Consider the following 22,405-nt stretch of genomic DNA (forward strand, 5'->3'; position numbering starts at 1 on the left):
GAGCATGAGCCGCGCAAATTCCAAGGCCCCATAGGTTTGCAAAACCTCAGCCTGGGTTGTTGATTTTATCGTGAACCCTGCAGTAGTTCTTAGGTGCATCACTTCCAATACTGCGTTACGACCTTCGACAGACGTTCCACTCCAGAGTTGATCTGCTCTTTCTGCATTGCCTCATAGTCAGAATTCGCCGTTTTACGATGATTCATGGGAGTAAAGCTTCTGGAACTTACCGTGGGAGTTGCGAATGAGAACCGGAAATGCGCTGTGCGCGGGTCTGCTCCCCGGGCTTTGGTCGTCATTTTGTTCGCTCCCTGCCAGGCATGGTAGTACGACCCAGGAGTGAGAAGCACCAGCTCTGTCGCCCATCCCTTCCAAAGCTCATCTGCGAATTCTTGCTCCGGGTCTCTACTGACACCCGCGCGTTCGATTTCCATAAACCGCTCAACGCCGTCAAAGTAGAATTTGCACCATGCAAACATGCCCGCTCCAGGATCCACGAAGCTGAACACCGGCTTGAGTTTATCATCGCTTTGACTCTTGATACACGCAACAAGTCCCTGCTCCTGAGGAACCGGAGACTTCTCTGCTGGAAGAAGTGTAAAATGATCGCTGAAAGCATCCAAAAGCCAATCCCTTCTTGTGCGATACTGGAACTGCAAATTCTGCAGCCAGGTGAGGTATCCATCGACTCCCCATTTGCGAAAAAGGCTCAACGCAAACGCTTGACTGAGGCCGGCCGGGTCTTGTGTCTCGACTTCCGTCGCCCTGAGGAGACGTTCCGTGAATATAGAGTTCGCAATGAAGTATCCCAAACGCAATCCGGGGAAAAGTGTCTTCGAGAAGGACTCGAGGCGGATGACTCGACCTTGCGTGTCCATTGAGAGAAACGTGGGGACAAGAGTCTCAAGAAATTCTGCTATGGGCTTGGGTTTGAAAGTAGTTTCAGCAGAGCTTTTATAACCTGGGTATTGTAGAAAGTAGTAGGGGTCATCTTCAACAATGATAATGTCTAAGGCTTGTTAGAAAGGTTATCCGCAACACAAGGATAATATAGCTAGAAATTACCAAACTCAACGCAAATGTCGTAAATTTCTCTCCGTCTTTGTTTCGATATGGTAATCCCCGTTGGGTTTGATCCGACGGAAACAAGGTAGAGCCTAGTCGCCGTCAGTCTTTGAGGCCAGTACTTCAAAAAGTGTAGGATGCTCACACTCTTGGCCTCCTAGACCCTCTTTCCTGCTCATCCCAATTGAGGAGCAAGGTTCTCAGGTTCTTCGCCAATATACCCTGTGAATCCGCCGGCACTGGAACAGCCTTGATGCCCATAGGGATCCAGAGTGCCTGTGCTGAAGGATAAGTGAACTCTTCGACAATGACGAAGTCATTGTCTTCGCAAAGCAACCCAACGACCTTGGCCCATGCGTTGGTGTTACCTGGGTGCAACAAACACTCATAATCGCATGGAGGCGCATGCACCTTCTCAGTCAGCTCCTTTGCAAGCTCTATGAGTTGATTGTTGCCAGCGCCGGAACCTGTCATTGTCAACAAATATCTTAGACCACAAACACGCTCACTCATGAAACATACCATACTGCAGAAATTGTGTCAAGTCCAAGTCGCCTGCGGAGGCCCCGCGTCCAATTGTAAGACTAAGGTTATCTTGGCCGTTCAAGTCACGGTCTGCAGACAAAACAGCCGTTGGAGAAAGACAGTCGAACCTCGCTTGTTCAAGAGGAAATAGAGATGGGTGAGGAAGGCCTGAAATATATCATTAATCGAGTTCTAACGATGTTTCCAAAGACCAAGTAGTCCTTACCTCCCGCGAAACTTATCATGCCATCATAACTCATAAACTTGATGATATCTTTCAGAGGCGAGGGGTGCCGAGCCTTGCTTTTGGCATTGATATGGTGAGAGAGATCAACCATTGCAGTGCGATCAAGGCTTCCCATTTTGTCAAAGTTTGCTGGAAGATAAAATAATTGACGGCGTAAAGATCACTAAATGGACCACCTCTTCGAATGTTCACAGTAAAATAGGAAGCAGTGGGTTGTTTGAATCAGTATCATACTTAGTGCCAAGGCGTATCTTATCTAAACCAACTAAATTCCTCGACAAAGCGCATTGATTGCTATTTGCCGGTATAGCTAGGACGATGAGACAGCTTCATCGGCCGGAGATCCGATCATGGGTTGCTTATCACGAAGGAGTCCGCTGATAAATTGCACCGTTATCGGCCTCCACTGCGGAACGGATCTCGGACCCTTTCGGAGGCTAGTTTTAAGCCCGAGATCGAACCCTGGGCATTGCATCATGGCATCTCGTTCAAACAATTGAGACTGCAACCCCTCACCAATAATCATCTTCACACGCAGAAGAGTTTTGATTTTCCATTGAATCCAAGATGGGAAACAACATTTCATACCAAGAAACGCCCATCGAGCTGAGCCTAGGCGATAGAGGCACGATCCGTGGCCTCCAGTTCGACAACAAGTCTCGCCGCTATGCCGGTGTTCCGTACGCGCTACCGCCAATCGGCGAGAACCGATGGCGCAAGCCGCAACCTTTACCTGCTTCATACTCCTATACTGATAGTAGCGGAGGAGCATACGATGCGACAAAATTCAAAGGAGTTTGCCCCCAAAAGGCTTTCCACGTTGTCAAGCCCGATGGTGGAGGAAATACTTATAGCGAAGACTGTTTATTTGTCAACATTTGGACCCCGGTACAAAAAGAAGGGGAGGCGAAGAAAAAATGGCCGGTGAAGCTCTGGATACATGGAGGGTGGTTCCAAATGGGCGATCCCTCCCAAGAGCCTAGCATGGACGCGACGGAATTGATTACAACGGGCGGGCTCAACGCCATCGTCGTGGCGATTGGATACAGGCTGAATGTTTTCGGATTCCTCGCTGGCGATGATCTCCTGCGTGACAACGGCGGCGAGGCGGGAGGCAACTTTGGTCTGTGGGATCAGCGTGTGGCTGCGGAGTGGGTGAAGGACAATATTTCCTACTTCGGAGGCGACCCGGACAACATCACACTGGCCGGCCGAAGTGCAGGGGCGTACAGCGCCGAAGCTCAGATGCTGTACGACTTCCGCAAGGCCGGTGTTAGTTCGTCGCTGTACCGGCGAATTTTTATGGACTCCAACGCCATCCCCGCCCAGCCAAAGTCCCTGGCCGACGTCCAGGACCAGTTTGACGAGCTATGCGATTACTTCAAGATTGACGCAGGCGCTTCGGGCGATGAGAAGCTGGCGATACTCCGGTCGAAGAGCGCAGAAGAGCTTGTACAGGCAATCCCCCACTTGAAGCATCATACTTTCCGGCCTGTGACGGACGACATTTTTGTCCATTCAGGCATGATTGAATACCTCCAAAGTAAAGAGTTTGCGGACGAGTTCAAGAGACGGAAATATCGGATACTCATCGGCGAAGTCCGTAACGAGGAGACCTTGTACTCGTCGTATAATGCTCCCACAGAGCCCACTCTTGATGCTCTTCGGCTGCAAATATCGAATTACTACGCCCCAGACGTCACTGATCGAGCAATTCAACAATATAAACTACCAGTCTCGGATAAGTTAATAGACTGGCAGACTACATTTGGTACACCTTATTCCTAGATGATGCATCCCATTTGAAGTTTCTTTGCTAATAATTCGGATGTAGGATCAATTGTTTCGGACGGTCAGGTGCGCGCGCCTTCCAGAGCACTCGTGAAGGCATTGGTTGATAACGGTGTCGACATTCGAGACGTGTGGCGATACCAAATTGCCTACCGGCTTTCCTTCATTGATGAAAAAGTAGCACCGGCATCCTTTGGTGTTGCGCATGCAATGGACAGACCCATATGGAAGTGAGTAATATTCTTCGCTGAGAATCATCATTCGATCAAATGTGGTGTTTGCTAATGGCCCGTCACTCTCAGCTTTGCGATCACCCACGGGCCAACCCCGTCAGAGAGACAGTTGATGGAGGATTGGATCCAAATCTTGGTTGCTTTTGTCAATGACGACAGCAACTACAACTTCGGGACGAAATTGATTGAGGAAATGAAGGTTATGACCCCCGAAGGGGCGATTGAAGTACGCCCAGATGAGCGGTGGAGTGAGCTTGTGAACCTTGGGATCATCTTTGCCGGCAGGTAGGATTGTCTCCGGATCTTGGCCTCGGCTGGCAGCCCTATAATATTCTTTGCATTCGCTTGCGTTTGACAGGGATAATTTAAATTTCCGTCCATTGAGTCTGAGACGATGAACCAAATGACAAGGTGGCTGGTTTCCGACCCATGTGCGATCCCCTTTGCTTGCTACAACAATGCATGCACGTAAGCCCACACGGGCGGCGTGCTAGGCGATCCCGCCGTATCAAGGCAAGTTTCCAAGGAACGGCTAGGGTTCGAATCCTTCGTGGCTTACATTCATCCACAACACAGCCCAAAGGAACGCAAGTCTTACTTATTTAGGGGGCTTCGCCAAGGCATTATGGCGGACTCGGCTGCCTGGGCTGGACAACGCCAACGCACCAAGATCTCAACCATTGATAATAAGACTGTCTCCAAGTAGCGATTGAGTCCCCACGCCCAGGACCTCCAGATTTATCCTGTGGATCAAGAAGAACTCTTGCACATCATGTTCTATTCACTGCGATGGTCGGTCTGGGGTCCGGAGTACTGGGCCCTTGTAGCCGCAATCGCCGCTTTTATCGCCATGGTGGTATTACTTGCTCACTTTGACGACCAGCCCGTTTTCACCTGGCAAGGAGTAACGTTGAACACAATCGTTTCTATCCTCTCCGTGGCGATGAAAGCAGCCATTGCGTTTGTCATTTCCGAGTGCCTGGCCCAGTGGAAATGGATCCTTTTCATCCGCAAAGAACGACCACTAATCGACTTCGATCGGATCGATGCGGCCACACGTGGCCCTCTCGGAAGCCTGCGGATTTTGTTGAAAACAAGGGGCGCGTAAGTTGCGATGAGAAAAAAATTGTTTTCTCTTTATACACTTCCGATACTGACGTACTGGCTTCCGTCAATAGTATGGCTGTCCAGTTTGGAGCTATACTAACACTCCTCGCTGTCGGCCTCGATCCTCTAGCGCAGCAGATAATTCAACTTCGAGAAGAGGTCGTATTCAGGCGCAGCAGCCAAATGGACAACGGCACTCTGGCTCTCAACTCCGGTACCAAAACCTACTCCATGGGTACGGCAATGGTCACAGAGCGACCGATTCTTAATTCGACTGAGTCGGAGTATTGGGTGACCACCGACGTACCCCTGTCCATGCAAGGAGCAATCCTGAGCGGGCTTTCTAAATCGCCATGGGAGGTTGAACAAGAAGCACTAGTCCAGTGTCCCACCAGTAACTGCACTTGGGATCAGTTCAGCACACTTGGTGTCTGTCACAAATGCAATGACATTACTTCGCAGTTAAAACGCGTCGAAGACTTTGGAAAAGCGTTGGTTGCTATGGCAAACACCACCTTCGATAGTTACCACGTCCCGAGCACCGCTTTTACCCTGCCCAATGGTCACTTTATTGCCAACATTGATGGCTGCCCTCCGTACAATGGCAAAAATGTCGATTGCGAAAACGAACAGTCTTTGATAATCTACAGCGATGATAGATACACCACCACTTCATTCGGCACTGGAATCCCCAGCAAGACAAACTCTATGAAGGATATCAATACTCTGATTTGGTCGATGGGCATCATCCATCCGGATCTGGAAGCGCTGAACAAGTCCTCCGATTTCACCCCAGGTGAATCCAACAGGACCTCGAGGGCCGGCCTCAAGTTATGGCCAGATGTACCATTACGGGCCACCGAATGCGCTCTCTACTACTGTGTCAAACACATCAATTCCGCTGTTCGGGGAAATCAACTAATAGAAGATATTGCGGAAGCCACCGATGCGAAACGGGACCCTGAATCTTGGCAGCGGTTTCAAGAGTATGCTGATGGTCAACCGGAGAACGTAATATCCAAGGAGGCAAATGGTACCCTCGAGTTCGACAAGTATTGGTCCGCGGTACACAATTCAGACCTCGTACTTTTATTTCCCGATAACAAGACCGAAAGCTATTACAGAATTTCTGAGGATTCTGTCAAGTCAATAAGTGCGTATATGCAAGGGCTATTCCGGACCAACTTGACGGGTAGTCTGGACCAACGCAGAGAGATAGAGAAGAAGCTGGGGCAAGACGCCGCCGTGTTCAACGGTGCCTCCTTTGGGCCCTTCGACGACATGATAATGACGGCAGATCCACCAGCGCTGAATGGCCTCTGGACTTGGACCAGGCACAACATCACCAGCACCTTCTTCACACTTGCGACCAGCATGACCAATGAAATGCGGAGAAACTTTCAACCTGGAATGAGCCAACAGGATGGTCAAGATAGGGATCGCTTTCAAGACGGCACGTTGAGCTTCTATGGCAAAGTTGGAAGGTCAACTGTGCTGTATCACACCGTGTGGCCCTGGATTACCTTTCATGGCGTCATGGTAGTTTCAGCCATTGTGTTCTTGTTCATTACGCTCAGCAACTCCAACGGCAGGGATGATGTGCCGTTGTGGAAGAGCAGTTCGTTGGCAGCCATAAGACATGGCCATGACGTGGGCAGGGTGCTGAGTCGCAGTACCACAATTGGTGATATGGAAAACACCGCAAGAAATGTGCGTGTGAATTTGCGTGGAGACGACTGCGAGGAGGCTAAATCATGCATTGATCAAACAACAACAGAGAGGCGGACAGGAACATGATTACTCTCAATGAATAAATAGACAGGCTATCCTATTATATATCATCTAATGTTGAATAACTGCCGTTAGCTCACGCTCTCAGGCTTAGTACTTATATCTGAAATGAATGTTTTCCCTGTCGGTCATATCGGCTTCGGCGTTCAACTTCCCGAGACGTTCGCTCTCCTCATCTGAAATGCCTTGTTCTTGGACCAGCTTGGCACGCCTCTTATTTTCCCAAATATCTGTATTTCATGGTCAGTAACTACTCAGAGAGCGCCTGGGGTAGAACCTTCTCACAGTAAAAGCGCCAAGTAGCCATACAGCAAAACTCTACACAGTAGAGAACAGCGCATGCGGTAAGGCCGCGGATGTATTTCGGAGCATCGGATGCAACAAACATCTGTGCGCCCACAGCGTTCCCGACACAGTAAGCGACGAAGAGCACAGTGGAAGTCACCGTCTTCTTCGTTCTGCCGGCTACGTTGGAAGGCAAGAAGGTCCAGATCACTGTGTCGATGTTAGTTGATGTGGGGATAAACGACGTAATCAGCTTTGTACTCACTAAGTCCGGGCAAGGAGCCAAACACCTGCAGAATGTACATGCCCCATCTAGTCCACTTCATACCATCTGTTGGAAGGAGGGCGAGGGCCATCATTCCACTGAAGGCAGGCACAAGAGAAAACATCATCATCAGGACTACGTAGGCAATAAGTCAGCTCTCAAACAATATGCTATTGCTTCTTTCATTATGGACTTACATCTCAAATTTGGCTTCTTCAATGTGACATAGCCAACGGTCAAGAACCAAACAATGCTGACGCAGTAGTAAGGGGTTGATCCCTTCAATAGCGTCTCTAGGGGCGTAAATCCGAATGACTTCCAGATCAATTTGGAAAATGTGGTATTGGCACCGTTGGGCAAGGCGTTGATAATGGTGACAAAGAAGAAGAAATAAGTCTGCGGATCTGCAACCCAGGCTGTTAGTATTCTTGTTACGATCGCTTGTGGCCAATGGAGGACAATCTCACCTTTGAAAGTGTCCCAAACCTGCTCCCACTTGAACTCCGATCTTTTTTCCCGATCAGATCCGGTTTGGTTTACGATTACGCGAGCGATGGCTGCCTTCTTCTCGCTCTCGCTGAGCCAGCGGACCTCTCGTGGTGTGCCGAGTATGAACCAGACCAAGATGCCGCAAGTAATCGTCAGGCCTCCGAGGAAGAAAGAGATCCCTTTCCACTAAAATTCTTGGTTAGAAACAATTATTTCGGGTTGTAAGCAAATTTCAGCTTTCAACTTACTGCTGCTAAGCCGTTAGGGTCCTTTTGTGCGTGCAAGCCAATCCCATACATGCAAAGTCCGGTAATGATGTTCATTCCAGCGTTGGAAGTTCCCCAGATCAGAGACCGCAGTGTATGCTCTTGAGATGTATACCATGCTCCAGTAATGAGCATGAAAGTAGGCGATATCGTGCACTCTAGAGCACCCTGCAGTGTACGGAGTATCATGAGGTGCGCAAAGTTTTTGGCAAAGGCGATGCAAAGGACAACCACGCCCCAGAGCACCATAACCACAGATAAAAACTTGCCCGTATGGCTCTTTTGTATCAACCAGTTCCCTGGAAACTCGCAAATGAGGTAGGAGAGGTAAAAGATGGTGCTCAGCCAGTTGAACTGTTCGCCAACAAGGCCAGTGTCTTCACGGAGGCCGAATACCGCCTGGACACTGAGGGAGGTCTTGTCGGCTTGCTGCGTACCGTAACATACCCACATGAGCGGTAAAAGCCATAGGTCGATCTTGAAACGCAGACTTCGAAAGTACGAGTCTGAGTATTCTGTCGCATCTTCGATCGAGCCTTCGAGGACATCGTCCGGCTTGCCAGTGTCAGCAACTTCGTTGGTCTTCTTGTCATCCGCAGTTGATGCCATGATGGTGTTCGCTGTTGCCACCCAATGGAATCATGCAAAGTTCTCAAAGAATTCTTGTAGAAACAACGTTGATCATTTGATTTGTGATTCGACTATGTAAACTTCCGGCATCACCCCACAGTATTAAAGGGCCACATTCTTTATATCCATCATCTTCCTTGTAAGAACCTCAAAAGTACTGCCCTTGGCTACCTTATCGTTGAGGATCTGGGTCTAGCTAATCCTGCGGCCGTGGACAAGCTGTGAATGACCTTCGGCCGGGTCTCATCCGATCAATAGCTACATGGGTTATTGGCCGCGATACCGGAGATAACCAGCGCCGGCTCAGGCAAGATCGCATGTGGGTGGCCACCGCTATTCGTCGATATCATTTGATGCATGCGATAAGACCGCTATCATAGGCTGATATCATAGCTCCGACTTTAGAGGCGTATTACGGGCCGGGACCCGATCCGCTTACCTAAGACCCCATTACCTTTGACCTATCACCATCAACGCCCATGCTCTTGAAGGTAACGTGATTCCCAAAACGATGCGCTGTTCTTATCTTTAACTGTGAACGCTTATGATCTGTCTTTCGATATACAGTGTTACTGTTGAACAGGACTGCGCGACTAAACTTGGTATAGTTGGATCAAGCTGTGCATTCATCTAGAACCGTGGCAGCATCTCGGCACTTACCCAAAACACACCATGGCGAATCAGATCAGGTCCCCGGTGGTAGACGCTACAGGCAAGACAAGACTACGTGAGTCTCTGGAGCGGGCAAAGAGAGGTGAGGGGCCTAGTGTTGGCCAATGGCTTGAGTTCCCTGGCTATAGTCTGGCCAGGACGGTAGCACCGCTGGGAGAAGATGTAAGTGACAGGTCCTCTCAGTGTAGACTAATGTGAAGCTGATGAATATTTCCATAGTGGGTACTTGTAGACACTGAACATGGGAACATTGATGATAGTCAAATGTATCTTCAAGTTGGAGCAATCTCAACCTCTGGAGTCTCCCCAATAGTAAGGATACCTGCGTCGGAGCATTGGATGATGAAGCGTGCTCTCGATTGCGGAGCACACGCAATTATGGTACCAATGTGTGATACCAAGGTAGGTCCAAATAATCACTTTGACGTTTGGCTTTGCAATACAGTTTTCCTATCTAACAATCGACTCGCAGGAACAAGCCGAAGCCATTGTCCGCGCGTGCAAATACCCCTCATCGCGCTGGCCACATGGTCTTCGAGGAGCAGGGGCTATGTATGCCCCTGCTGCGTTCAACCAAACCGGCCGCGAATATCTTCTCAGTGCCAACGACAACGTTATGGTATGCGTTCAAATTGAAAGTCGAAAGGCCGTGGAGAATGTGGAGGAAATTGCAGCCGTGGATGGTATTGACATGCTCTTCATCGGGCCTAATGATTTGGCCTCCTCCATGGGATATGTGGCTTTCGATCACAGTTCAATACCTGAAGTTCAGGAGGCATCGGCTCGTGTGCTTAAGGCCGGACTTGATGCTGGGAAATACGTTGGCCACTTTGCGCTCAGTGCCGACGCAGCAGCAGCGAAGTACAAGCAAGGGTTTCACTTCGTCAACTGCGGAGCTGATATTGTTGCCATTACGGCGTGGATGTCTTCTGAGATGGAGAAGTTGAAGAGTCTGGTCGCAGCCACAAACACTACGAATGGGGTCAAGTCTCACACCAACGGAACGGGGAAGAATAGCGAATCTGAGATTAAATCTTCTACAGGAGAGGGTCACGTAGGGTACAACTAGCTGATTATGTAACAAATTTGCTGTGTTCGCCAATAAATGATGTTCAATGGTTGCAAATAACTCCATGCAATAATATACCCGCCGAGACCAAGCAAATCAACAGAGTAGCACGCAAGTGTAATCTGTTAATACCCACGAGTTCTCCCATCTTCTGTGGTCATGGCCAATAAACTACTATATTAGGTGCTAACAGCCTCTTCACATTACAATCACTATAGTCATACGAGGTTAGTTCTGATGTTCCAGGTCTGTTGTTTCTCGGCACGACCTAGCAAAGTCTGACGAGAATTGGGTGGCAATTTCTGAACGTTGACATTTACTGAACAGAAACTCTTACTCCTCGAAAACGATTTTATCCAGAAATCTCGTATCTTATACAAAATTAACTAGTCAGCTTAGCATTATTCATTGGAAGCGCCAGACGCTTCACCGATCAAACGAGTCTAATCTACGCGGCCCACATGAGTAGATCCTGACCGCATGGGATGGGCCGAGCTCCGAGCCGGCACCAACATGCCAAGGGCGCGATCCCTGTTATAGATAAGGTCGAAGTCCAGCTAATAGGTCATAACAGATATATGATCTCCAAAGGCCTGGATGCTTTGAATTACCGGTACTGTGTTTTGAGCGATAAGCACCCCCTTTGCTACTTGGCGCCAGATAACACTCACCGCAACCAATTGTCATCATGTACACTAGTCTTCCCACCTCCAATCGCTCTGTTGTGTGGGCCGGTCCTCGTAAACTCGAAATCCGTCAGAAAGACGTTAAGCCTCCTGATGTCGATGAAGTTTTAGTGGAGGTCATTGCCACTGGAATATGCGGCTCTGACAGTCACAATTGGGAAAGCGATAAGGTATCACGTCAACTAGTGCTGGGCCATGAGTCAGCCGGTATTATTATCCAACTTGGCCAAAATGTAAGGGATCGAACAATTGGCCAGAGGGTTGCCATTGAGCCTGGATTTTCCTGCATGGAGTATGTGAGATTTCATCGCAAGTCAAAACTTGATAGAGAATGCTGATGACAAGGACATTAGATGCGAGTTCTGTGATCGAGGGCAGCAAAACATTTGCGCCAACTTAGAGTATTGTGGAATGGATCCAACAGACGGTACTCTCTGCCAATACTTTACTTGCAAAGTATCTAATACGGTACCGATCCCTGAAGGGGTCTCATGGGAGGAGGCCGGAGCGATCCAGCCTTTGGCAATAGCTGTGCAAGTCGCGAGAAGAGCAACCCTCAATCCTCATCAAACAGTAGCAATATTGTGAGTTTTGTAACTAAACTGTTCTAGTGTGCCCGGTATAAGAAATTGTGCAGCTAATAATTTTTGTTTCTGAGTTAGTGGGTGTGGACCACTTGGTCTTCTTATTCTTGCAGTCGCAAGGGCTTACGGGGTCAAAAAGATTGTGATGTTCGACATTGAACAGTCACGCACGCAGTTCGCGAAGTCATACGGCGCCGATGTTGCCATTGTGACGGCTAGGAACAACGATCCATCCAAGGATATCTTGGCTTTTGCGAAGGAGTATGCGAAGGAAATCGCTACCGAACATAATTTGGGGTATGGGTTTGACGTCGCCATTGAGGCGAGCGGTGCCGATGTTTGCGCCACGATGGCAATTTGCATGCTGAAGGCTGGCGGCACTTGTGAGTTCAGTTGCTTGAATTGCTCGGACTCCGTTTCGAAAAACCTACTCACATCATGGCCGCAAGGTATACAAGCCGGGCTTGGCAAGCCTATGGCACCGTTGCCCTTGTTTCTAATAACTGCAAATGAACTGAACGTCAAAGGAAAGTATTCAGAATAGCTCTTAACCTGGACATAATAACTAATAAATACAATAGGCACAGTAAGATACAACCACGGATGCTTTGCCGATGCCATCGCTCTCTTATCAGAAAAGAAAGTTGATGTCAAGCCCTTAATTACAGCCACGTATCCCCTAACAGAGGCCGATGTGGCCTTTGAGGCACAGCATGCGCGACAGCATGTCAAGATCGTCATATTCAACCAGAAATAGAGGTCAAACATCTTCTTTCCAAGCCGCATGTTTTAATGCATTGTGCCTTCTTTCATCCGTTCCAGGAAGTGAACAAGAACGGGTCCAAGGGATCAAAGTGGAATATCTCTGAACCAGGGACATCGCCCCATACAAGATTGTCATTCTCAGGTGCTGAAGAAACTGTGTCCTCGAAGTCGTCGAACGGCCGTTTACTTCCTCGCAAAACCTTTGGCGGTGGTATGGCGTCATTGGAGCCATGGTTAACAGAAGTAACATGAGCAGCTGTGTTCCTGTGGTGAAGCAGCAGCTGCTCGATGATCGCTCTACTTCTCTTAGCACCAGACCATCGAAACTCGAGATCTTTTAGAATTTCAGCGCATTTTTTAACATCCTCAAGAACCCCATCATTAGAGAGTTCTGGCGGCATGCGCAGACTATTAATTTCATATAAGCTTACGTGCCAATGAATCAAACAGGAACGAAACTTGATACTTACAGTACAATTCCCGATAGCGTAAGATAGTGGACACAAATTGCTAGATATTGTGAAGATGGAACCAAGTCCCGGACCATTTCAGCCGCGTTGATGCAACTCTGCGCTGCGTTCACACATTGTGCGATGGCACCTGAAATATCGACCTCTTTTTTCAGAGCAGCTTGTTTCGGGCAATTCAAGAAACATCTATAAATGATCAGTTATTTCCACCTTCCTTGAGCATTATTCTGTGATGGGTCCTACCGGTACAGATTGATGAGAGAGCCTGCATGCAATATGAAGGTGATGACGCACATGACCAAGGCTGGATCGCCCCCATTGCCTCGCTCCATGTTATTTGCGGAGAATTGGATATTACCTGGTAAACTCTCTAACCACCTTCTCAAAGACTGGTCGTGGGAATCAACACGGGCTAGGAATTTCTGGGTCTTGCTAGAATTTGCCGTTGCAAGTTTACGCAGGTGCGAAGGGGAAATAAAATGTTGAATCTTGCCAGAGAGCTGGCAAAGTCGGGCGAAAGCCAGAAAGCCGCTCATAGGGCTTGATGATTCCTTATCGATTGCAGATTCTCCCTTGTGGTTGTAGTGGTGAGATACTAGGTCTTCGTCTCGCATATCCAGCGGCAGTTCACAGTCGCAGTCATCGTCTTGAACAGCCATTGGACGGCCAAGACAGATTGATGTCACTCTATTAAACCCCCCTTCAGTAAAAGATCACTACACCGGTTTTATTTAATATCCTGACTTACCTGTCAAGAGTGTAGACACACCACCATATACGACGCGAAACTTGCAGCCTCAAAGCCGAATCGGGGTGCCTTCCAGGTATCGTTGGCTCCATAAAGAACACCTACAACAATATTAGCTTGAACTTTTTGAAAGCTAGCAGGGTTAAACTCGTACAGATCGACTACTCAGATGCAGACCTATGTCTAGAGCAGCTCTTACTGCCTGTCCTGCCAAATTCCAGCTCTGGGACAAAGTATTCCAGCCAGCTGAGCACATGGCTAGTAATGCTAGACACTGCACTCTCTCTAAAGATGCCTCTCCGGTCGACGCATAATACATAAGAAGAGCCTTTTGGTAGTATTCGATGCCGGGCAGTTCGCCTTCAGGACTTGTTGGCATAAGGCCGGCAGAACACGCACATACGGCGAAGAAGACCATCAAAAACTTTCGATGTTTTGGCGAAGAGCAGTCTGCGCTAGCTCTAAGCATTTTCTGATACCTGCGCATAAAATGAGGTTTGAGGAGAACTGGGAACGTGTAATGCAGCTTGTCAAAATACAGACTGATCAACAAATCCGAGACGTATTGTGGTGGTCGAGGAAGGCTCTCGGGTTTCGGAATGAATGGGAGCTCAGGCCAGACTCTGCCTCGGACGAAAAATGGGATTTCGAGGTCTTCCGGGCTTTGGGTGCTGTGACTTGCTCCAGTTGAGGACGGCGTAGTCATTGAGGCAGTAGGTAAGAGACTTTTAGCAGCTTCAATAAGGACATTATTTGTAGCACCCCCAACGAACCTGTTGTTGTAAGCAAATGCGAGTGGGTAAGAGCTGTGCAAGTTTTGGTATCGGGCCAATACTTACCGTAAACGACCGTATGAATCTCTCACCAGTGCACCTGCCGTACCAATTGCTTCGTCTTGAGCTTGGGTTACATCACAGGCCTCCATATTTTCGTCAGTTCCAGAATCTTCGCTGTCAGATAATGGGTTTTCCATGTCATCTTTTGCGTGGCCTGATGTCTCCTGAAGCTCAGTACCGCTCGCACGACTGGCGGGCTGAAGGGCGGGCTGAAGAGTGGCATGGGAGGTGAACTCAGCGGGCTGCCCATGATGTTCGGACAAAGAGTTTCTGAGTTCGGGCAAAGATCTCAAAGTATGAGCTGCCTGAACAAGGTCTCCATGTGGGCTCTCATTTGAGGTCGGAAGAGAAAGGCGGCTGAGAACGTCGATGGACTGTACCAACTGGCCGGTAAGACCCTCCAAGCGCCGACACAGCGAGTCCATCTGCTGACACCGTGCTTCAAAAGAAGCAGTGTAACTGATACGTAGTTAGAACTTGACATGTAGCACATCATCCAAGAGTGGGATATTTACTATCGGCTTGTTGATGCATTGTCCTTGGTCCCAGGAAACTCACACATGAGATCACGTGAGTTGCAATTATGGCAAGGTTGCTTGCCATCACATTTTATCTGAGCAGCACCTGTCAGCTGTCATAGATTCAAGTAAATCATCAAGCTCATTGTTATACCTTCTTCCGCCGGCAAGCAAGGCACGCTTGCCACACCCGACTCCCGCCCGCCTCCAACGCGGGTGGGGCATTCGCAACGCTCTCTTCGGCCGGGGGTGGGGCTGACATGGTATGGAGATGGTCTGAATTCGGTTCAAGTCTCGAGGTTTCAGTCAGATGCAGTCATACTTTTCTTCAGCCTCCTGAAGTTTGATGATGAGCTGAGAAATCAGTGTGTCAATTCATGGTAGCAGGATCTCGGTAATCACTCCGAGATGATACCATTTGCCGAAGTAGGCTATCATGTGGAGGTGCGTTACGCTGCGATCCACTCATCCTTATCTACTCCTCGCAAGGATGAAAACTAGCCAATCAGCTGTATCCCTGCCAGTCCTTTGAATATCTACCCGTTACTTTCGCTGAACATAAGCCAATCTCACTCAAGGGACCAATTGTTATCAATCCATCCTATAGATGGCCCCCATTGCCTGGTTAAAATTCCAACGCTGCTGGCGTGGAACAAAGCTCTGATCGGCCCTCTGATAGTCGCGAGCATTATCTACGGCTGTGTTGCCAGGCAAAAACTCGTGGGGTGACCACATATTGGCCGCGGGGTGCTTCCAATCTTCTGTCGCGCTGAACCTAGCAGCTTGTCCTTTTCCGAATATCAATCATCCGTTGCATCCAAATATGAGGGTGGTCAAGAAGGCTTGATGAACCTAGTTTGCCTCAGCCTTACTTCGCTAAGTCTACAGGCTGGGCAGCAGACGAACAGGATTGCTTGCATGCCCTTAATCCGACCAACTGTAGCTAGTTATCAACGCCACATGTTCATATCTGCTTCGTGTCCCACAGCCTTACAATCCAAAAGAAACCCTTCGACATCCTTCCAAAGTGGGTTCCGTGATGAACTGTGAAGCCAATCTCTGCAATGAGATTCAAGTCGTTGATAATGGCTCTCAGATTGCTCTGTAGGAGTGCTGCGAGCCAGGGGGCCGAGGATATCAAAGGCTCGCCCGAAAATCACACTGAATTCCGTCGAAGAATCACGTCCGGTCCAACCGTCTTGGATGATGTCAGCTAATACTTCAGCGCCTTGTTCAATGATTCCATGGCCGCCTGTCAGCGTTGCCCGAACTTTCTCGACTTCAGCGTAGGAGTTTGCCTCAGTGAATGAATCGATCCCTGAAAGAATAAAATGTAGACAAGTCGCTAGGTCAAAATGATCTCTTCTTATATCGTTTTCGTAATCCAGGTGTAAGCGCTCAACGGCAGAACCAAAGTCGAACACTTTCAGGCGATTCATGCTGTCGACACCAAGGTTCCGCACAGCAAGGTCGCCATTTGCCCAACCATGATTCTCCAACCAGCTTACTGCGTCGAGTAGTTCCAAGGCCCAGAGTCGTCGGTCTGATTCACTTGAGTTACGCCATGCTGCTTCCAATGGTGTAAGCCGTTCCAAAAATAAGCAGTTATCCTGACCGGTTTCCAGTCTTCGAGTAATATTGAGATGAGGGTGATTTTTTATGGTTTGGTAAACCGCCAATTCCTTTTCCAGAGAAACGAAACTTCTGAGAGCGAGATCCAGCAAGTGATGCGTGTTGACATCCTTCAGGACGGGATACTGGAATGGCACTTTGACAACGATCTCTTGATTAATGGCGTAGACAAGACCTTGGGATGGACCAACGCTGAGGCATTCTCCAGGACGATCTGTAAATGGCGTGATGATCTGCATGTCGTCTAGTGTTAAACGAAAGTCATAAAGTGAGGAACGTGTAGTGGTGAAGAAGGGTTGGTATAACCGTGGAGATATTTTGTACTTAATTGGCTGTCGGTCTCGGATATTCATAATCCCGGAGCCACCGGTACGTTCATCACAAACTTGAATTGGATTCATTGTAATGTCACTGTTGGATTACGTGACTAGAATACGGGCAGGCGGTCAGCGGCAGGCGGTCAGCGGTAGCGGCCGCAGCAGCAGAGTCCGGATATTACGTCTCCGGGCTGACAACAGCTATATATCTACGATTCTGCTGCTGTTGCTGCCACCCTCCTACTTTCTCCTCTACATACCGATTTACAGCTTCCGAATATACCATATTGATATTCGGCGAGCTCCAACCCGTGCGGGGATCCCTGTGATATCAACAGTCACTCCTTGAGTCAAGCATGCTAGCACAAGATCGACCCCAGGTCAATGGTATAATGCAGATGCAGATGCATTTTACGATATATTGCAACCTATTAAACTGGCTCAACGCTTTTAGCCGCTCTGCAAGATTATGACTATTTTGTCTCACAACTTTGATAATGCCGACTAGCTCACATCTCCCCAAGGATTGAGAGCTCAAGACTGGGTTCTTCGGGAACCCCATAGCGATTTAATGCATACAGAGGCGTGATCGTTTTGGCTCTTCTAAGGCGGCCCTGTGCATTTGAATGACGAGCAGGTGGCTGTCGAAATCCTGCATAAAGTCTAGCATGGTGTTATCATGTACAAGCCTAAGTGGTGTGGTGTGCTCATTTGACAATTTACAATACTATGTCGCACACGACCGATCAGACAATATTAGAAACCAGCCACAAGATGGTTGCAGAATAGCGAAACTGATTCAAATGACACTGCCCCAAGATCTATGATATAATAATTCGTAGTCACTTCCGGAGAAGAGATTGACGACGAATATGGATAACTGGGAATCCAAGAGGAGCCAGTTTTCTGTTCTGCACCCAGTCCCTACTCAGTTTTCTCGGTACTGTATACTTCAAAGAATCTATTCCACCTATAAGGCTTGATCTAATTCCAGAATTAAGGGGCAAGCATGTGTTTCTTGGCCTATCTTGACTCGGACTGTCTGGTAGTGTCGACTTCGGCCAGAACTCGTGTTGTCCACTTTTGTCAGCTAAGCCTGACCATCATTACTCTCGACAGCAGTACAACCTTATACCAGTAAGGTAGTAGCATATTTAGCAGCTTATTGATATAGTTAAGATGTGAATCTTGGTTATACAAATGAATGCGAAGTCTAATAATCAAATAGTCAGTAGCTACCGTACCTCCTTTGTTCCTTGAAAGACCTGGCATCAATAGATGCTCCCCAATAGCAATGTCCCTAAAATTATATTTCTGAAGTTGCTATAGAGTCGCTACGTGTTAATCTACCTCTACTCTCTACTGTGATGGTGATTTGGCAATTGGCCCCTAGCTCTGTGGACCGCTGCGCCAATCCAAATGATGCGACAGCGCGCTGCTACCAACAATGCTTGAAACGAGATTGCGGCTGCGTTATGCACTTTAACCCCATTATGCGTACTTGGTCCTACGGTAATAATCAAATCGTCAAGATATCAGTCGTTCGTTATGGAGGTTAGACTTATTATAGCAAGGCAAGAAGGGTGACCTTAATTAGACCTATCTCTACTATGAAATATAGGACTTCGGCCCTTATGGCCAACGCTATTGCTAGTGTCTAATGTAATCTCATCCATCCTCTACATCATCTAAAATTCTAAGCTGCAACGCCAGTTCCTGTTATACAGTGTGCGTAAACAACATCCCTGCATCGGCTGGTTACATGGACTAGTGCATTTTCCCAGTACTCTATTACTACCGTGCACACAGCACCAAGTTGCTCCTTCGAAATATGTGATCCATTGGATTATTTTTGCCCGAGAAAGGAAGCTTTCTCACCAAATAGGACTCTCGGCGCTTAAAATGATATACCCATTATGCCGTCAGACTTCGCTTTTGAGGAATTTTTGTATGTTAGGGTGAGGCGGCATTCGAATCCCCAATGGCACCGTCTAATAAACAGCAGAGGTTGTCCAATGAAGCAACAAAACGGATAGCTCACGTGTGCACTTTTGTAGTTTCGCAGGTGCACTTTTGTAGTCTTATCGTGTAGAGGTTGCAACCCCGGAAGTACGGCATTTTATCGCAGCTTTCCGAAGCCACATCCGCTGTGTCGGACCCGACGCTACGCGAACATCCCTGATCGCCTTCCCGAACAGAGATAAAGCCATGATAAATCCCAGACACTTGATTGGCCAATGCTGCAGAGCGACGGTCGATGAGGGTGAATTGAGAGAGTCACCACAATTTGTGATTGCAGATAATTATCCGTATCTTTGGAAAGTTGGGGAATGACCACGTTACATCCCTTCCAGAGCCCAATAAACGGCTGTGTCCATGCGGGGGGCAAATGATAAGACAAGCAAGCTGTCAGGGTTCAGCAATGTGCATGCGTATTCAGTATGCATCTGCTGCGACGACCCATGGCGGACTACCTTCATAATAACAGCGATGCCGCGCCGGGAGCTATTTTCTTGGCTGCTCTAGTCCGGTGCTTGTTTCTGCGCCATCGTCGCATTCTATCAAAATGGCAGTCGATATGAGCCACACGCCGCCTGAGTCTGTCGGCACCGAAAAGTCTACTGCCCATGACAACATCGGGATCAAGACGGCGCATAACCTGCACAACCAAGATGTCGAGCTCGAGAATGGGCATCTTGCGGAGCTGGAGGTTGACATGGAACGAATCCTCTTCGAGACCGAGCAAGAGGGTGATTACGATGCCGATACCTCTCCCTTCCCCCAAGTGAGAGCCGTTGTCCCCGAGACGGACGATACTGCTATTCCCATCAACACATTCCGGGCTTGGTTTCTTGGTATTGTATGTGTATTCAATGATGTCTTGAGGGTAGCAGACACAGACTGCTGACTTCAATTTAAGGTCTTCGTCTTCCTCGGTGCAGGTGTTAACCAATTCTTCTCGCTACGCTACCCCGGTGTCCATATCGTCTCCCTCGTTGCGGAGCTGCTTGCATTTCCGATTGGTGTAATGCTTGCTAAGATTCTGCCCATCAGTCGATTCAACCCCGATCGCCATTTCAACATCAAAGAACACGCTCTTGTGACAATTATGTCAAATGTGTCCTTCGGGTTTGGCTCGGCGGATGCGACGAACCTGATTCAAGCGGCCAGGCTATATGGCTTCAATATCCCAGCAGGCTTCTCTGTTCTGGTAGTACTGTGCTGCCAGCTCAGTGGATATGCGGTTGCTGGTCTTGCCATTCCGTGGCTTGTCAAGCCTGCGAGTATGATTTGGCCAGGCGTACTCAGCAACGTCGCCCTTCTGAGCTCGCTGCATTCAAGATCTAATGTGATTGCTAATGGATGGAGAATCACCCGTATCAAGTTTTTCATGGTTGTGGGTGGATGCGCATTTGTTTGGTACTGGTTTCCCGGCCTCATTTGGACCGGTCTCAGCTACTTCACCTGGATCTGCTGGATTGCGCCCAACAACTTGGCAGTCAACCAGGTCTTTGGTATGGTCACAGGCATGGGCCTCTTCCCTTTGACGTTCGATTGGTCAATGATCGCGTACAACACGAACCCACTCTTGAGTCCTCACTGGGCCGCTTTGAACGTGTTTGTCGGCTTCGCTGTTTTCTTCTGGATGATCACCCCCGCAATTTACTACACGAACACCTGGTTTACCTCGTACATGCCGTTTTGTACGGCCGACGTCTACGATCGATTTGGTACCCTATACGACGTGTCGCAGGTTCTGACGAACAATGAATTTGATCAACAAAAGTACGCCGCGTACTCGCCTCCTTACCTGCCAGCTACTTTCGCGTTCGTTTATGGTCTTTCGTTTGCTTCGATCACAAGGTATGAATCAGCTGCTCCGGAATGAGGACATGTTGCTTACTCAAAGTAGTGTTTTGTCCCACGTTTACTTCTTCCATTGGGACGAAATCAAGCATGCCATGAAAGGCACACTCAAGCTCGATATCCATGCGCGCCTGATGAAATCATACACGACCGTCGAGTGGTGGTGGTGGGCTGCGATATTGCTCGTCGTTTTCGGTATGAGTGTCGGTACCGCCGTGGGCTATGATACTGGGCTACCTTGGTGGGGAATCATCCTCGCTTTTATCATTCCGGCCGTTTACATGGTTCCCTGCGGAATGATCCAGGGTGTCACGAACGTCGACGCGAATCAGCTGAACGTGCTGTCTGAGTTCATTGGGGGTTACTTGTTCCAGGGGAAGCCGATCGCCAACATCCTCTTCAAGATCCTGAGCACAGATGTCGTAGGCCAAGGTCTGTATTTTGCTGCCGACATGAAGCTTGGTCACTACCTAAAAATCCCGCCAAAAACCCTTTTCTTCGCGCAGGGTCTGGCTACCATACTTGGTGCCTTGACGCAGACTGGAGTCACACTTTGGATGCTGGGCAACGTCGACGACATCTGCAGCGAAGACCAGCCCAACGGCTTCTCCTGCCCCAACGGTCGCACCGTCTTCTCGTCCTCAGTCATCTGGGGTCTCGTGGGTCCCGCGCGTCTTTACTCCGTTGGAGCGATATACTCGGGTCTTTTGCACTTCTTCTGGATCGGGCTTATCTTGCCGCCCATTACGTACTTGATCTGGAAAAAGACGAAATCTGACTTTGTCCGCAAGATCAACTGGCCACTCATTTTCGTCGGAACGTACAACGTGCCGCCGGCGACTGGTATTAACTACTCTTCGTGGTATATTGTGAACCTGATTTTCAACAAGATCATTTACCGCAAGTTTTATGCTTGGTGGAGTAAATACAACTACGTCCTTGCTGCGGCATTGGATACCGGATTGGCGATCAGCGGCATCGTCATTTTCTTTGCGGTTACATATGGTAAGTAAACGCCCGTCTGTCGCCCAACAGAACCTGAAGACTAACATGTTTCGTGATTAGGCCCGAATGCGCAGTTCCCTGACTGGTGGGGGAATACTGTTTGGCAAAATACGGCAGACGGTCTAGGGCTGCCCTGGTTGGAAATGCCAGAAGTGGGATATTTTGGTCCTGCAAATGGAACTTGGTCATGATGATAATTGGTGCACTGTACTATTAACATGAACACGGTAGTTTATTAATTGCTTGGACCGCAAGCCAACACAAATGACATAGGACAAAAAACAGACCATCTGCAGATACTAGCCGGATATCATTCACTCTCACTGAATTGTAGTAATATATTCTTTACGTGTGTTGCTGAATTTCTGCATTTTTGTGAAAGAAAAACATGATCGCAGCTCTAGGTATTAAGGGTGAACCAGGGGAATATATTTTGAATTGCATTGGCACGACCTCGAGGCATTGTAATAACTGGCCAGCAACCTGGTTAGAGTAAAAAGAGGATGTTTTCTTCAATATAAACATGCGTAAATATGACTTGC

General features: G+C 48.5%; 6 protein-coding genes across 6 annotated transcripts; 4 read left to right on the forward strand and 2 right to left on the reverse strand.

The window, feature by feature from the left end:
* Window positions 1-98: 98 nt before the first annotated feature.
* On the reverse strand, window positions 99-1,952 carry EsH8_VIII_000306 (pyridoxal phosphate-dependent transferase; the record flags this gene model as incomplete). Its single annotated transcript, XM_083269348.1, has 6 exons — window positions 99-161; window positions 231-1,009; window positions 1,066-1,157; window positions 1,211-1,532; window positions 1,588-1,758; window positions 1,817-1,952. The coding sequence occupies 6 exons, from the start codon at window positions 1,950-1,952 to the stop codon at window positions 99-101; spliced, it is 1,563 nt and encodes a 520-aa protein (XP_083129116.1).
* Window positions 1,953-2,404: 452 nt separating this feature from the next.
* On the forward strand, window positions 2,405-6,765 carry EsH8_VIII_000307 (Alpha/Beta hydrolase protein; the record flags this gene model as incomplete). Its single annotated transcript, XM_083269349.1, has 5 exons — window positions 2,405-3,608; window positions 3,672-3,858; window positions 3,931-4,087; window positions 4,568-4,965; window positions 5,040-6,765. 5 exons carry the CDS (start codon window positions 2,405-2,407, stop codon window positions 6,763-6,765), a joined length of 3,672 nt encoding a protein of 1,223 aa, XP_083129117.1.
* Window positions 6,766-6,849: 84 nt separating this feature from the next.
* On the reverse strand, window positions 6,850-8,673 carry EsH8_VIII_000308 (major facilitator superfamily domain-containing protein; the record flags this gene model as incomplete). The annotated part of the gene is made up of 6 exons (XM_083269350.1): window positions 6,850-6,989; window positions 7,069-7,254; window positions 7,310-7,444; window positions 7,507-7,713; window positions 7,777-7,984; window positions 8,047-8,673. The coding sequence occupies 6 exons, from the start codon at window positions 8,671-8,673 to the stop codon at window positions 6,850-6,852; spliced, it is 1,503 nt and encodes a 500-aa protein (XP_083129118.1).
* Window positions 8,674-9,366: 693 nt separating this feature from the next.
* Window positions 9,367-10,435, forward strand: EsH8_VIII_000309 (Pyruvate/Phosphoenolpyruvate kinase-like domain-containing protein; the record flags this gene model as incomplete). The annotated part of the gene is made up of 3 exons (XM_083269351.1): window positions 9,367-9,528; window positions 9,586-9,768; window positions 9,839-10,435. The coding sequence occupies 3 exons, from the start codon at window positions 9,367-9,369 to the stop codon at window positions 10,433-10,435; spliced, it is 942 nt and encodes a 313-aa protein (XP_083129119.1).
* Window positions 10,436-11,123: 688 nt separating this feature from the next.
* On the forward strand, window positions 11,124-12,462 carry EsH8_VIII_000310 (uncharacterized protein; the record flags this gene model as incomplete). Its single annotated transcript, XM_083269352.1, has 4 exons — window positions 11,124-11,413; window positions 11,475-11,705; window positions 11,784-12,088; window positions 12,287-12,462. The coding sequence occupies 4 exons, from the start codon at window positions 11,124-11,126 to the stop codon at window positions 12,460-12,462; spliced, it is 1,002 nt and encodes a 333-aa protein (XP_083129120.1).
* Window positions 12,463-19,557: 7,095 nt separating this feature from the next.
* On the forward strand, window positions 19,558-22,054 carry EsH8_VIII_000311 (uncharacterized protein; the record flags this gene model as incomplete). Its single annotated transcript, XM_083269353.1, has 4 exons — window positions 19,558-19,851; window positions 19,912-20,855; window positions 20,905-21,863; window positions 21,924-22,054. 4 exons carry the CDS (start codon window positions 19,558-19,560, stop codon window positions 22,052-22,054), a joined length of 2,328 nt encoding a protein of 775 aa, XP_083129121.1.
* Window positions 22,055-22,405: the final 351 nt, after the last annotated feature.

This window comes from Colletotrichum jinshuiense, chromosome 8, assembly GCF_051148585.1.
Source record: "Colletotrichum jinshuiense chromosome 8, complete sequence".
NCBI lineage: Eukaryota > Fungi > Ascomycota > Sordariomycetes > Glomerellales > Glomerellaceae > Colletotrichum > Colletotrichum jinshuiense.